Raw genomic sequence first — 14,200 nt, forward strand, 5'->3', positions numbered from 1 at the left:
CTTGTTTGCAACACTGAGGACTTGATTTGCACCATTAGACCTGAGCCAAAATTCATTTAAACTACCAAAAGCAGCCACTTTGATCAAACTGGAGTGCTATATAGACAGAGTTGGCACAATTTTTGCAGCAAAAGGAAGTCATTTTGCTCTCTAATGCTGCTGCTGCTGCTGCAAAAAGTATTCTGGGATATGTTGTCACACACAATGAGAAAATGAGTGAGATTTCAAGAGATTAGGTTTGTATGTTAGCACGACAGATGGTCATTTCTGTTTCTGGCAAAAGCAAAATGCAGAAACATGTGGATTTTTAATCATGACACTTTAGCTCCAAGTGGCACATTTTTGGCTGTGACACTGTAATGCAGGTTACATAAAAACCCAAACTGAAGCATTCATTTTTTTTTTATATGAGAAATGATTCAATCATAAACCAGTCACATGATCACATCAAATCCAGATTTACTCTGTTAGAATCAGAAGTGTCAACCTGACATCAGATGTCTTTGAAGGTCTAATCCCTCTGCCACAAACTGCTCTTCACTCATTGCTCATGCTTGAAGATGCCACAGTACGTGGAGTTCATGTGCATTTAAGAGCTCCAGGATGGCAGCTCCATCCCGTCAGTAAACTTTAATCTGCCGCTGAGCTTTTGACAGATCTATATCCTTTCTCAAAGCATGCCGTGGACATACAATGAGGTTTATTAGACATCTCAAGCTACCATCCTTGAGCTTTTATTGTACTTTTTCTAAAAATGACTCCTGATGTCTTAATGCCTCATGTGAGAGCTGATATGTGTGGACAGCTAATATGTGTTCATATAATGAGGTCAGGTACAGTGAACATAATTACTGGAATGAAGTTATATGAAAACTTGATTGTAAGTTCTTGTACTGTAAAACACCACAAATGGATATTTTTTTCTCAGGAGTTGGTGGAGACCCAAACAGAGCAAAAAGAACGGACGTAGGTGGCCAGTCTGCTGGATATGTAATTAGGTAATTGCTTGCTAACACGTTTCCACAACAACCTGGTAAGGTGATAATATGTGAGCATTGTTTTTACAGGTTTTACACTAGTAAAAAAAAAAAAAAAATCTGTTCACGCTGCTTTAAATTGGACTCTACATTATATTAATCAGCCTAATAGCTCTGACTGAGAATTGAGAGTTAATTACACAAAGTGGCGGCTAGTTCTTCAATCAACGGCTAGACTATTAATTTATTTGCTAAGAGGTCTTAAACTGTAACTATGTCTCAAAATTACTGATTAAAGACAAAAGCTACACATAGCTCCTTTGAATGTGCACTCCTTGGCTGCATTATAAATAGCACTTAAGAGCCCTAAAGTTCTGCTTGAGATTCAGGTTTTGAAATGCAACTTTGAGCAATAAAGTGATAGCAATGCACCAAGCAACAATATAAATGCATGCTGCAGCTCTACAGAGATTACTGTACTGTAGCAGGTGTGTGGGTACAGGGGAAGGAACACGATCCGGTGCACCAGAAGAATGCAGGGACGCCACTGTCTCTCGCTGACTTCAAAAGCTAATCTGCTAATCTGGCTGTAAAGCCAGTCACCTGCAAGAGCACAGCTGACACACACAGGTAGAGTGTACAGAAGAGGATCTGACGGGTGTGAGGGAAACGCACACACACACACACACACACACACACACACGCACCTGATGCTAGTCATGCTTCCAGTCTCAGAGCCAAGCTTGCATCTCTCCAGCTGACTGGCAACAATCTGTCGTTCGGCTTCCAACTCCCTGGTCAGACGTTCAAACTGCAACTCCTGGAGAGAGAGACACAGAGAGAGAGAGAGAGAGACACAGAGAGAGAGAGAGAGAGAGACAGAGAGAGAGAGAGAGAGAGAGAGAGAGAGAGTGTTTATTTATTTACTGTCACTTTTACAGTCATCCTGAACATTATTTTGGCTCCGTTGTCTCAGTCACATTTTTAATTGTTGTGAAATGGACACTGCTGTCTGTGGTGGGAAAACAAGCCAGACAACAGTGTGTCTGCCAGTTTCACACAGCCAGATATTTGCTGAAAAGAGTCTGATATGTCGCAAAACTGTGACACCAAACTAAAGCCATCTCAAATGTGACATTTGTTACCCTGCTACTAGGAAACTCCCGAAACCGATGAAGTGTTGGAGTGGTTTGGGAGAGGCACTTTGCTATTTTATGACAGAAACTGTCAGGTTCACATGAAAGGTTTAGTCTAATGCTTGCCTGACAAATCATCTATAAATCACTCCAACTATATGGATTTGCATCCTGATGTAGCCAGGATGGTGGTGGCTGATATGAAGGGAGGGCTAGAAGAGGCTGTCAGTCTCACTCCATCTGAAGATGCAATCTGTAGCTGCAGCGTAGCGCCTCCTGAAGAAACACTGTCACACTACTAGGAGATGTTAGTACCCTCTTAACAAGGAATGGCCTAAATCTGATGCCATACATACAGCATGCACTGAGTATCTGAATACAGGATGTAGTTCCAGTTAAGTTAAGCTCTTTGAGAACTGTTGAATATACACATTTTGGTCATCTGTGGACAATACAGTGCTACACTGTGGAAATTCTTTATGTTCAGATTCAGGAGAATAAAGCCTGGAATGCTGGAGGTGGGTATGATATTGGTGTTACTGTTAAAGGTGGCTAAATTCCTGGATGAGGAGAAGCACATTTACAAAAGTGCTCCATTTTTGGAAAGAATGGGCCCCATTTGCAAGAGAAAATTTGAATGAGTATACAATGTCCACCCACTACTGTCATGCAAACATTTGGAGTTAGTTTATAGAGACAAAGAGTTGGTGGCACTAATTGTCCTGTCACCTCAAAAGAATGAAAACGAAGTGGAAGCGTGAAGAAATCTGTTATTTATCTTTATTCCATTACAGTCACAGTGAATGCTTCAGCCACGTGCTCTGTGTCAATTTTGTTTCAGTCTGTCTTGATTCTGCTTTTATCGATATATCAACCTTTTCAACTCAGCCAAGAGTAAACATTTTCTTGCAAAATGTCTTTTTTTTTTAACACTCAGGTGTATTTATGCACAAACTGTAAATGGACACTGAAACAGGTGGAGGGACACAGTCTCTTGTGAGAACATTTTCATTTTCTTACCCTAAATCTCACAAACAATAGTACAATCAGTAGTCTGATTCATGCTGACTGATACCTTAAACAAACTTACTCCTTTCAACTTAACTGAATGCCACTTTCTCATGAGACGGTGTGCATTCAAGAGACTTGGTCATTAGCATAGCCGACACCTTTAAACTGCTATACACCATAAGGCTGCCTGTACCCCCCCTGTTTGCAGGCCAGTGCCAACCAGGAGTAAAAATAAGGCTTTTATGCTGCGGAGCTTGACAGTTACTGGGCAGTACTGTTAGCGGTGGTATAATGAGCATTCACCTTGACAATGACATGCATGAAGCAGCTCTTGGAGTACGACAGTTTTCCTACGATCGACTGAATTGTAAAAAATTGTCATGACAGAAAACAAAACAAACAAAAAAACTTATATAAAGGCATTAAAATTTTGAAGTGAAATAAGTGTAGAAGGGGAGGCTTGTACATGACAGATCTGAACCAATCATTGATTCCGTTCTCATCGGTTAATAAATTTTAGACACAAGAAAAAAGGCGAATGCGACAAGTTCCCTGGAATCACTTGCGTGCACTCATGGGAGCAGATTTTGCTCCTATGAGCAGTTCTTCATTGTGTTTATGCTTAATTTATGCTAATCAAAGTGTGATGAATAGCCACTAATTAACTGATACGCAAACAAACCAACAGCTGATTATAGTATTTGTGCCTGCTGCTGCGATCATTACAGCTGATTAAACATAACTGATTTTACCAATTTGCGCAAAAAGAAAACAAATGAATCCAACTGTATTGTGGATTGTTTCAAATCACATGAAGAGCATACAGTGCTTATACAGTGGAGAATTGGTCCTAAAATTTTAATCTTAAATAGTTTTTTAACAGTGTTCTGGTGGATTTGCAGACAGTGAAAATGATGAATTTTTACTAAATCATGTCACAAAGGGTGAAATAGTGTTTCGCTGGCAGGGTGTGAATACAGAGTTACTCTGAAAGAGATCAGAGCTCATCTAGCAGCTAGACCACTTTAAATGTTTGATCCGCAGGTGAATGGACCTTCATGTACTGTATTTCATTTGGTCTGATGGTCAGCTGCTGAAGATTAAATTGCACACAACAGTAATTCTGTGTGTAAGCATCTTTGAAGTGACGCAATAACACATGCAGTGCATGCATTGTATTTATCACTCAATTACTCGTGTGTCATTTTTGTGAGGGAAATAAGACACATTGAAGCATCAACACGTGCTATAACAGTAAATGTGCATGACGAACGACCTGTTGCATATTGCACTACTGTGAATTTTCCAGTCAAATGAAGCTCGATACATTCAGAAAGCAATCGCATGCCATTAAAAATGAATAAAAAGTCAGACTTCTTTGATTGCACAGACACAAAGAAAACACTGAACTTTAGAATCATTTTAACATTTGAAATTGCCTCAAAATATCATAGAAAAATACATTTCCCAGCAAGAAAGCACATTCATCTTATTTATAGCGATTACACAATGTGTGTTTAAAGCTTAAGCATACTGATGAAGAGCAGTGCGCTGGTCCGTGAGAGCTTAAACACTGATGATGCCTGAGGCGACTCCAGGCTTTCCACCGTAATGATACAATTTGATTATAATGAATCATTAATATAGAAAATTAACAAATCAAATAGCTAATTTCCCTGTAATTACGCACAATCATCTTGTTATTAATGGTATCTGGACACAGATACAGGGCGGCACACACCATGTTTGCTGCACCTGCACACTTGCACAGACGCATGCACAAACATTATGCATTTGCATGGATTCTGCAGGTTATGCACACATCTTATAGGCTCATATGACAACACACAACTGATATATGTATATTGGCTCATTAACAGAAAGTTTCCCATTGGCTTCATAAGACAGGAAACTGGTTTGTTCAACTGTCAGACAGCATGTATGTTCTGCTGTGAACATACATGCCGTCATGTAACTTCTGTTGCGGACTGGAAGATGTGAATACAGAGCAGTCTCTTGATGTTAACATGCTGTAATGCTCACACACACACACACACACACTGCTGTGAAGTCTCTCAAGTGTGAATGCAGAGAGAGCAACATGCAGACTCTTCCTTGTTTACACAACTTCAGCATGATGATGCATGGATGTGTTTACTCTGCACTGCGATGAGAATATAGCGGCTCAACAGAATCAGTCATGAAAGTCACCTGGCTACATCAGCTGTGCTGAGCTGGCTGTATCCACTGAGCCGACGATTAATCTTTGTTCAAATGGACACAAATAAAAGCCGTGAAATAAAAACGCCATCGCCTTTTCAGCACTTAGTGCCCTTCGATCAATCATCGCAGTGTTTGTTAACGTTTTAGCACAGAGCCAATGATCTGCAAGAAACACACGGATGATTTTAGTGTCTCATCTCATCATTCGAAGGCTAATTTGAAGATAAAAGCTGTAATCCTTCTATGCAAACACAAACCAGCCACTTGCTGCAGAGCTACTCAAAAGCTGCAAGAAATTCCATCACACAGAGTTAAGAGGCTGTGTTTCTATTTACATCTCAAACACCGCTGCACGCGTGTTTTCCCCTGCGTGGTCAGACTTCTTGCAGATCAATCCAGACACCCTCGTCAGCTGATGCAAAAGAATGAAAGCACAGGAAAAAAGCAACCTACTTCGAGGTAACGTCTCCCGAGAAGATGAAGGGAAAGATGAAATGCCCGCGTTTTTCCGTTTCTTTGCTTGTTTGGAGCTCCTAACTTGTGGCTAAGCGAGATGACTAACTAGCTGGATGGCGAGCCGTGAGAATTCGGTTGTAAGGCTTCTTGAAAACGTCCTAACAAAAGCCAACGCTCCCTCCTTTTCCCCCCGCTGCCCCTCCGATCTCTGCTCCCTCCAATTCAGGGCTGACAGGCAGACACCTGTTACTGCAGAGGAAGGGGCAGACACCATGATGGAATGTATTCTGAAAGGTGCTGGTGTCAAAAAGCGGCAAAAATAAAGAAGAAGAAGAAGAAGAAGAAGAAGAAGAAGAGGGAAAAAAGAGAGGAATGGAAGCAGCATACCTTCACATGGACCATACTTCACAGAGAGGCACGAAATCACAGAGCAGCTTGCTTTTCTTTGCTCCACTCTGGTCAAAAAGCAACAGCAGCGCTCCCTCTCCCTCCTCCAAACACTCATCTGTCCTGGGTCAAACACAGCCAGCGATAGAGAGACACAGAGAAAGACACAGAGAGAGAGACTACAAGTGTCACTTGAGCTGACTGCAACTCAGCCTCTCTCTCTCTCTCTGTCTCTACGTCTATGTCTCTTTCTCTATCCCTCCTCGGGGGCCATGAAACACACACACACACACACACACACACGGTGTTCACTGAGGCACAAAGGTCCCCATGGTAACGGAGCATTTAGAAGCCCCGTGGCATTATTTATGCAACGTTGCATCACAATGGGCCCTCCCACCGGCTGACCCTGCCAAAAAAGCCCGCCGCTCGCCAGTCACTCACTGCCTCTCTCTCTCTCTCTCTCTCTCTCTCTCTGACCAAACCATCTGCACCCTCCACCCCAACCCCACCCCCCCAACCACCATCACTGAAAAGCAATGGGGGATTTAGAGGAGATGGGGAGGGGAGGTGGGAGAGACTGAAGATGGAAGGGAGGCAAGATGGAGGGAAGCACGCACACACACACACACACACACACACACTCAAAACAGCAGACTCATACCTACACACAAACACACACGGGTACACACACACACCGTGTTCTGCCTCAGTGATATTCTATGGGATGTGAGGAGTGTATGGGGGCCAAAAAAAAGCACGTTAGTTGGAGTAAGTTCAAGCACACACACCTAATCTGCACACAGCCCACACTTCTTTGGTTGCTACTTCAACAGGCTGAGAATGTGACAGCCAAGCGGAGTTTCCTTTCTAACAGTCCCAGTGTACAATATGTAACACTGTGCTGCAAGGGTCGCGTCAGACCAGTGTTTATAACAGCCCGTGAGAGTGAAATCAGATCAGCTCCAGGGAGTAGCCACGATCAGTCGATTCGCTTGTGAAGGCGGTAAGTTCGTGCAAATCTTTTGTGTGGAGTTCAACTTTTGGGAACTTGAGCCAATAACGAAACGCAAACTGTCTTGACATTAGAGGGAGTGGAGAGCTACAGTGTCCAAAATAGAGGAAACACCATAATGGTTGCATGGTGCCATCTAATTTTCAAGTATAAACTGCTCCACGAAGGAGGGATAGTTTGTAGTCTAAACTGTGAAGGAGGAACTTCACAAACAAGCCAGTTACCTGTTAGCTCGCTAGCTACAGCAGTTCACCAACTAGTCCCCAACTACATTTAATTACTCTGACAACAAGTGAACATCCATGAAGCCTCACACAAAGAACAAGCAGGCACCACCATCTCTTACCCAGATGCAATCTGACTCCGAATTTGAACCCATAGCTTCACAATAGGCCACAGTCACTTTGTAAAGCACAGAGAAGCCCCGTAAAAAAAAAAAACTCTCCAGCTTACACTCTCTGAAATCTCCTTTTCTTTGTTTTCTGCTCTCCTTTATCTGACTTGTCCGCTTCTCACTCCCCGCGTGGCACGGCGAAACCAATCATGACATCCCAGCAAATACATGCTGCACATGCAAAGCTCCAGCCTCCAGTCATTTCCTTATTCAAATTTGGATTGGCTCAGTTTACACGGCTGTTTGGCTGCCGGCTGACTGGACACAGGTTTAATCACAGAGATAAGTGGGCCGTCAATTGAGTGCCGAAAACGAGACAGATCAGTTTGATCAGCTCAACGTGTCAATGTCGCTGTGTGTGTGTGTGTCCCAGAGTGTCAAATACCGCCACTCTGTCACACCCCTTAGTGTCTCATACAGATGTGCACGGTACCCTTCAGCATCTGTATGAGAAGCACCGGGCTTTCAACTAACTCCGTTGTGAACCCATTCGCGCCAAAATCAGATGCTCAGGGCAAAGTGACGGTAACCTGACTCGCCAGATGGTTTGTTACACAGATCCATCTGGGAAGTCGTCCTGTCTGGAAAAGGGGCAGGCACTTTCAAAAAATACTGGCGGGTGATTGGATGAACCATTTATAACGGGCTAATTTCACCCAGTCAGATCAATGAACCATATGATGTTGTAGGACTCTTGCCAAAGTCAGTCAAGAGGAGAGTGAAAACATCTTTTCCATGGAGAAACGTTTCCATGGAAATGGGTTTGTGTCCCATTCGACACCAAAAGTCAACGCTGGCTTACTTTAACCATTTTGCGTGCATAACGGGCTAAACTCACATCACTAACATCAACATATTTATTGTGTGTCTATGAGGGATGTTTGGGGACGACCACTTGGATTGTGGAAAGCTGATACCATGCATCTTGGAAGACTGCTGCTAGTATTCAGCAGTCCGTGCAAATTATCAATATCAAAGGGCAATCCACAGATTTCACACAGAAAGGTCAGTTTACTCGTAATGAGGAGAACAACTGTGAAAACAGTTGTTTGATGTTTTCTGTGACTCTGGGGCAGCTTCATCATGTCCGACAGAATAACCCCGATAATGTCATAATCATCTGTTTTGGCTAGAAAACTGAGATGTGTGGATATCTACACATTTACCGTTGAATTTTTCAGTAAATTCAATGGAAAGTTGATGTAGCATGACCACATGGAAAGGCCTGTTTTCTTATTATATTTTGAATTATATACTTAAAATAAAAATTCAAATAAAAAGTTAAATAAATAAGTAATTAAATAATAAGAAATAGATACATAATTTAAATAAAAGGAACTTTCGTATGCAGTACAGTATACTGGCTCACATCAGGCTTTTCATACCTAAACCACGTCTCTGTTCAGAACTGCCCCGTTCTGTGTCATGTTCACTCTCCTCCGCATGTGTGAGTAATCATAGCTTGTTAAGCAATTAAGTGAAAAGGACAACAATTAAGTATGTCTTAATGAGCAGGTTCCACAATCAAGTCCTTGTCAACTGATTGCATTACTGAAGATTCAGCTCCATTCTGAGCCTGTTAATGAAGACAGAGGGAAGACCGAGAGTTAGCGATCAGCCACTAGCGTACAGGAACAGGCTGGCCCCTGAAAGCCCCATTAAAGCAATTAGTAAAGTAAAATGAATGGCTGCAGGACAGTGGTGGGCTGCATGGGGAGCAAAGTTGCAGCGTGTGTGTGTATGTGTGTGTGTGTGTGTGTGTGTGTGTGTCCCTCTCTCCAGCGTAAAGCAGTCTAATTGTGCCCCGTGGTGTCCGCCTGGCATTTGGTTTCAGAAGGGGGCCTGTTCAATGAGAAAATGTCACGGCGGCTGTATGGCTAAGACCGCTGCTGTCTGCAGCTATTGTTTTAGGCTGGAAATGACTCGGTACATACACTGTGCTGGCAACACCGTCGTCCCAGAAGCAAAAGGAAACAACAAGCAACAAGAAGGTGATAGACAAGCAGAGATCAGGAGAGCAGGAGGAGGGATATGAAATGAGATAAAGAAGACTTCAGCTGACTGAAAAGCAGCGAGGGGGGAGACAGGTTCAGGGAGATTCAGCGCTCTCCGGATACCAAAACCACTTAAATGTTCATCCCAAACTAGACAGATTTGTCTCGTTTCCCGATAAATGCCGCTGCAGATCCGGGGCTTAATTCCTCCCCTCGCCACAGTCTATGTTTCCACCCCCTGTGCAACAGCGCTGAAACTGGTTTTAAGCACAAGGTTAGGGACATGAATTATGAGCAGCTGTAAAATATTCACAGCACAGCGTCTCTGTTGAGCTTATTGTGCGGTGCAATAATAAGAAATACTGTTCACCAGTATCAAGGTAAAATTGTTTATTCAAACTGCAGGGAATGAAAACGTCGACCACGTTAAAAGCTCAGGGCGTTGCCACGTGAGGTAAACATCTAAAGGGTAAGAGTTCTCTGGGGTTTTCTTGACTTTGTTGCTTTAATCACATTGAAACACCTTGTGGCCTTGTTATTTTTGTCTCAGTTTATTGCCTGTTGCTGGGAGGATCGCCAATCGACATTCTACCCCTGCCCAAGACACACATTGTATCTTCAGATGCTGTTTGGAAAAGAAGAAAAATGTGAGCTCCGTCCAATAAAAGCTCACTGTCCTCAATGGACACATTCACTGAATGGATTCAAGAACAAAAGTTAAGGACGAAATTTAACAGGCTCACAACAGGTTTTTTTTATTAATCTGCCTGCATGTGTTCTTGTGGACTTGTGAAAATCATCAGTCGCTGTTCCAATTCAAGTCCATATTTAGCTGAGCACAGTCCAGATTTATGGGGAGCTGGCTGTGTGGACTTGGGGTAGACAAGAATCAATGCATTGGTGGTGGATGGTGCATGGTTTCAGGTCCTCAAACATGAGCATTTTCTTCCTTTTCTTGTTTTATGATAGCAAAATGAATATATTTGGGTTTTGCACTGCTGGTTGGACAAAATAAACAATATGTCTGGGAAATTTTGGAAGGCATTTTAAACAATTTTCTGACATGTTAAAGAGAAAAAGATTACTCTATTCAGAAAGAAGACAAATGAAAATAATGGTTGTAACCTGCTTGTACTTCAAATCAACTCGATGCAGTGATGGAGGATGCGACAAACAGACTCACAGCTGCAATCATTTTTGCACTATAAGTGTTTGAAGCAAATGTTCTGAGATTTTTCAGGTCAGAAATGAACCATTTAGATTTCAAATATGTTGGCGATTTACAAAAACAATGGCTACTTGAACATTTGCTTTAAAGAGATGTGTGAGAACCCATTAGACTCTCTAGTCCCAAACATAAGCTATAATAATAGAAAAAGGGAGGCCATAGGCTTGCTGCAGGCACACCAGCATCCAGCAAAGGATGTAGTTAAAAAGCCTCATTAGTTAGTGCATATCAAAGTAAACAAATGTATCGCAAAAGGAAAACGCTGACTGGTTTCCACTGGTGTCCTCATGGCGTAGCTGGAAAGAGGAGTCATAAGATATCATCATTTTGGAAGACAGACAAATAGTCGAAATGATGAACCTCTTCGAATGCTGCCACATTGGTTTGTCATTAAGGTCTCATTCACAGAGCGTCAAATACCGCTGCTTTGCCACACCCCTCAGTGTCTCATACAGAGACCTTTTAGTGTCTGTATGAGACGCACCAGCCTTTCAACTAACTCCATCTGAAGCATTATGAGACACCCAGACCAACTGCTTCAGCAGTCCATCAAGTTCTCATCCCAGCGACGCACAAAGCCTTGCTGGCAGAAAGCCTTTCTAACGAGTGGTTATTGCACCAAAACTACTTGGTTAGGTTTAGAAAAATAGGTCACTTTTGGTTTCTCGTGGGACATAAACCTCGGTCTCCTGGGTGAAAGTGGAGACCATCTTGATGGAAGAAGACTCCATCTTCTTCCATCTTTGGATTTTCTGGATTTTATACTACATGGCCTTGCTCTGAGCATCTAATATTGCTGCAGATGGGTTCACAGTGGAGTTAGCTGAAAGCCTGCTGCATCTCATACAGACACCCTGTGTGTCTGTATGAGACAGCGAGTGGGGGGATTTGACGCCGTAGGACTGAGACCAGGCTCTGACTTCTGTGTTCAACTTGCCAAGTTTGAGTGAACTACGTGTCGAGGGAGCCCTATCCACTCTCATGTGCAGTGGTTATGATGTAATTCCCTCCATGGCCACACGTCCCAAATTCTGTACTTAAGATGCTCAGAAAGAGAAAACAAGGGACTGTGGTTTAATAGGCAGCCAGATGACATTTTGAAGACATTTCCTGCCCTTCAACAACTAGCTAAATGATACCCCTGGTGACTGCACGTGGCACTTCAAAAGTCCTGTCCTCGCAGTGAAACTCTGGGGTTCACGAAGCCTCCAACACTGAGCAAAAACAGCTGATTCCTAAATGCAGGCTTAGCAGTTTGTTGGCATACAAGTAAGACAACTCTGGAGTTATCTCCTCCCCGCAAACTCCCGCTAAGATGCCGAACAGTACATTACAGGAACAGGTAATCACATTACTAATTATCCTGCTGTCATAATTGTTCTCATACTAAAATCATATAAAAGGGTATGTTTATGTTGCATTTGTGTATTTGTATATTCTGGCACACTTACACCCATTGCAAAAGGCTGCCTCACAAGTCAAGAAAAAAACAACATCAAATTATTCATGCTGGAACTTCATGTGCTCACATCTTTTTCCATGACGCCAAAGAAATGAGCCTACCGCAGAACACTTTGATCAAGGCTGGCTATTAATATGCACTCTTTGTAAATGTATGAGAGAAAAGCCTTTACTTCAGACAATGTGACACAAGAAAGAGGAGCAAGACGCAGCCTGCCGTTTCCCTTCTGCAGAAATTCTGCATTGTTGTTGGACAGTCAGCCGCTAACTTACTGTTGTGCACGCTCTCTGCTCTGTTGCTGCGCCTTTGTGCACCGTCCTGACCCACTTGTACGATTGGCTGACTGAAAGGCTGCTCCAGCTCGTGACTGGTTACTCAATACCCTGCTCCGATCCACATCAAGCTGGCTGCTTTAAATGCGATAACGGTGGTTTTGGTGGCCTGCCGGTTCAGTTCAGCTTTGCTTTCTTTTCAAAGCATACATGTTTGCTCAACCTGTTGTCTGACAATATGCCATTTTGTTCCATTCTGTCTAATTGCCTCAGACCTTTGTGTGAGTATCTTTTTTTTTTTGGTACCATTAATATTTTTGTTATCCATTAAAATGATCATTTTCTGTTGCTGTTACAAGGCACAAGGTTCATGTATTGATCATTCTGCCACATGGGATTGTACAGTAAGATGCTAGTTGTAGTCCCTTAGGGCTACTCACAAAACAAAAATTATATAAATGAATGAATAGAAAATTAGTCATGAAAAAAAGCTGTTGGAGTTGGAGTGCGGAGGATGAATTGAGGAGTCTCGCAGCCTGAGGGAAGAAGCTGCTCTGTAGTCTGGTGGTGCAGCAGTAGATACTTCTGCTTCACGTGGCAGACAGCAACAGGGTGAACAGGCTGTCGCTGGGTTACTGTCTTTAAGTGTCCTCTGCGCAGGGACCTCACCTCGCTGATATCACTGATGCTCGGTAGATAAACAATGATGCTCTGGGCGGGTTTAATCACCCGTGGCAGGGCTCTCCTGTCCTGGGCCGTGCACATCCCATGCCAATGTTTGCGGTCTGAATGCTTTCAGTTGCTCCTCTGTAAAAGTTAACAAGAACATGGCACTGGAACTGTGTCTTCTGAAGAAATACAGTCGTTTCTGAACTTTCTTAACCAGTGTGGAGATGTCAGATGACTATGACGGGCTCTCTGTGAACCTAAAACCGTTCACCTGCTCCACCTCAGCTCCACTGATATAGACAGGTGTGTATCTCCTTTTTCCTAAAATCAACAATCAGCTCCTTGGCTTTGTTGACATTGAGCAGCAGGTTGTTCCCTGTACACCGCCCTGTAATTTCCTCCTGGTAGAATATATGAGACGAAGAAAAATCTCAGAGTATTGCCTTGCAGACAAACCAAATATATATTCAAATGCAACCTTTGAATTTGAATGTTATGTATCTGTGGAAGGAGGGGTTGAAAAAGTAGGAAAAGAGCGCAAAACTACTGTAGAACTGATAATAAATAAGTAAATCCTCAGTGCTCACTAATGCATGAGCTGAAATTCTGGCTCTGGCTACGTTGCAGCATCTGTCTCTTTCTTCATTTGCCTGTAATAAAATAATCAACATCTACCACTCGACTTATACTCATCAAATATAAAGTGCGGTATCTTTTCCTTTGCAGTGTCAACCGTCTGCTCAGCGCTCTGCATAATATAACTCACAGAGCTGAACTCTTTTAGTCACGTCTGAAGCGCTGGACTCAACTGTGCAACACACACACACACTGCAGCGGTCTCACTTACCTGTCAGTCCCCAGTCTAACATTTTTTTTGTGCTGTGGCAGGTAGCAGAGAGGGCTGACAATGAGATTGTGCTGCCAAAAAAACGCTTGACCCTGTCCAGGCCCTACCCACAATGCACTTCTTTGACTC

At 42.9% G+C, this 14,200-nt stretch overlaps 1 protein-coding gene across 1 annotated transcript in view; it reads right to left on the reverse strand.

Moving 5' to 3' along the window:
* ctnnd2b (catenin (cadherin-associated protein), delta 2b) overlaps window positions 1–14,200 on the reverse strand; it is a 154,520-nt gene that overhangs the window by 99,699 nt on the left and 40,621 nt on the right. The window contains exon 3 of the mRNA XM_041948579.1: window positions 1,685–1,797. Coding sequence (XP_041804513.1) covers window positions 1,685–1,797 — 113 coding nt within the window. The remainder of the gene's footprint in view (window positions 1–1,684; window positions 1,798–14,200) is intronic.

Source organism: Chelmon rostratus, chromosome 12, assembly GCF_017976325.1.
Source record: "Chelmon rostratus isolate fCheRos1 chromosome 12, fCheRos1.pri, whole genome shotgun sequence".
NCBI classification, from domain to species: domain Eukaryota; kingdom Metazoa; phylum Chordata; class Actinopteri; order Chaetodontiformes; family Chaetodontidae; genus Chelmon; species Chelmon rostratus.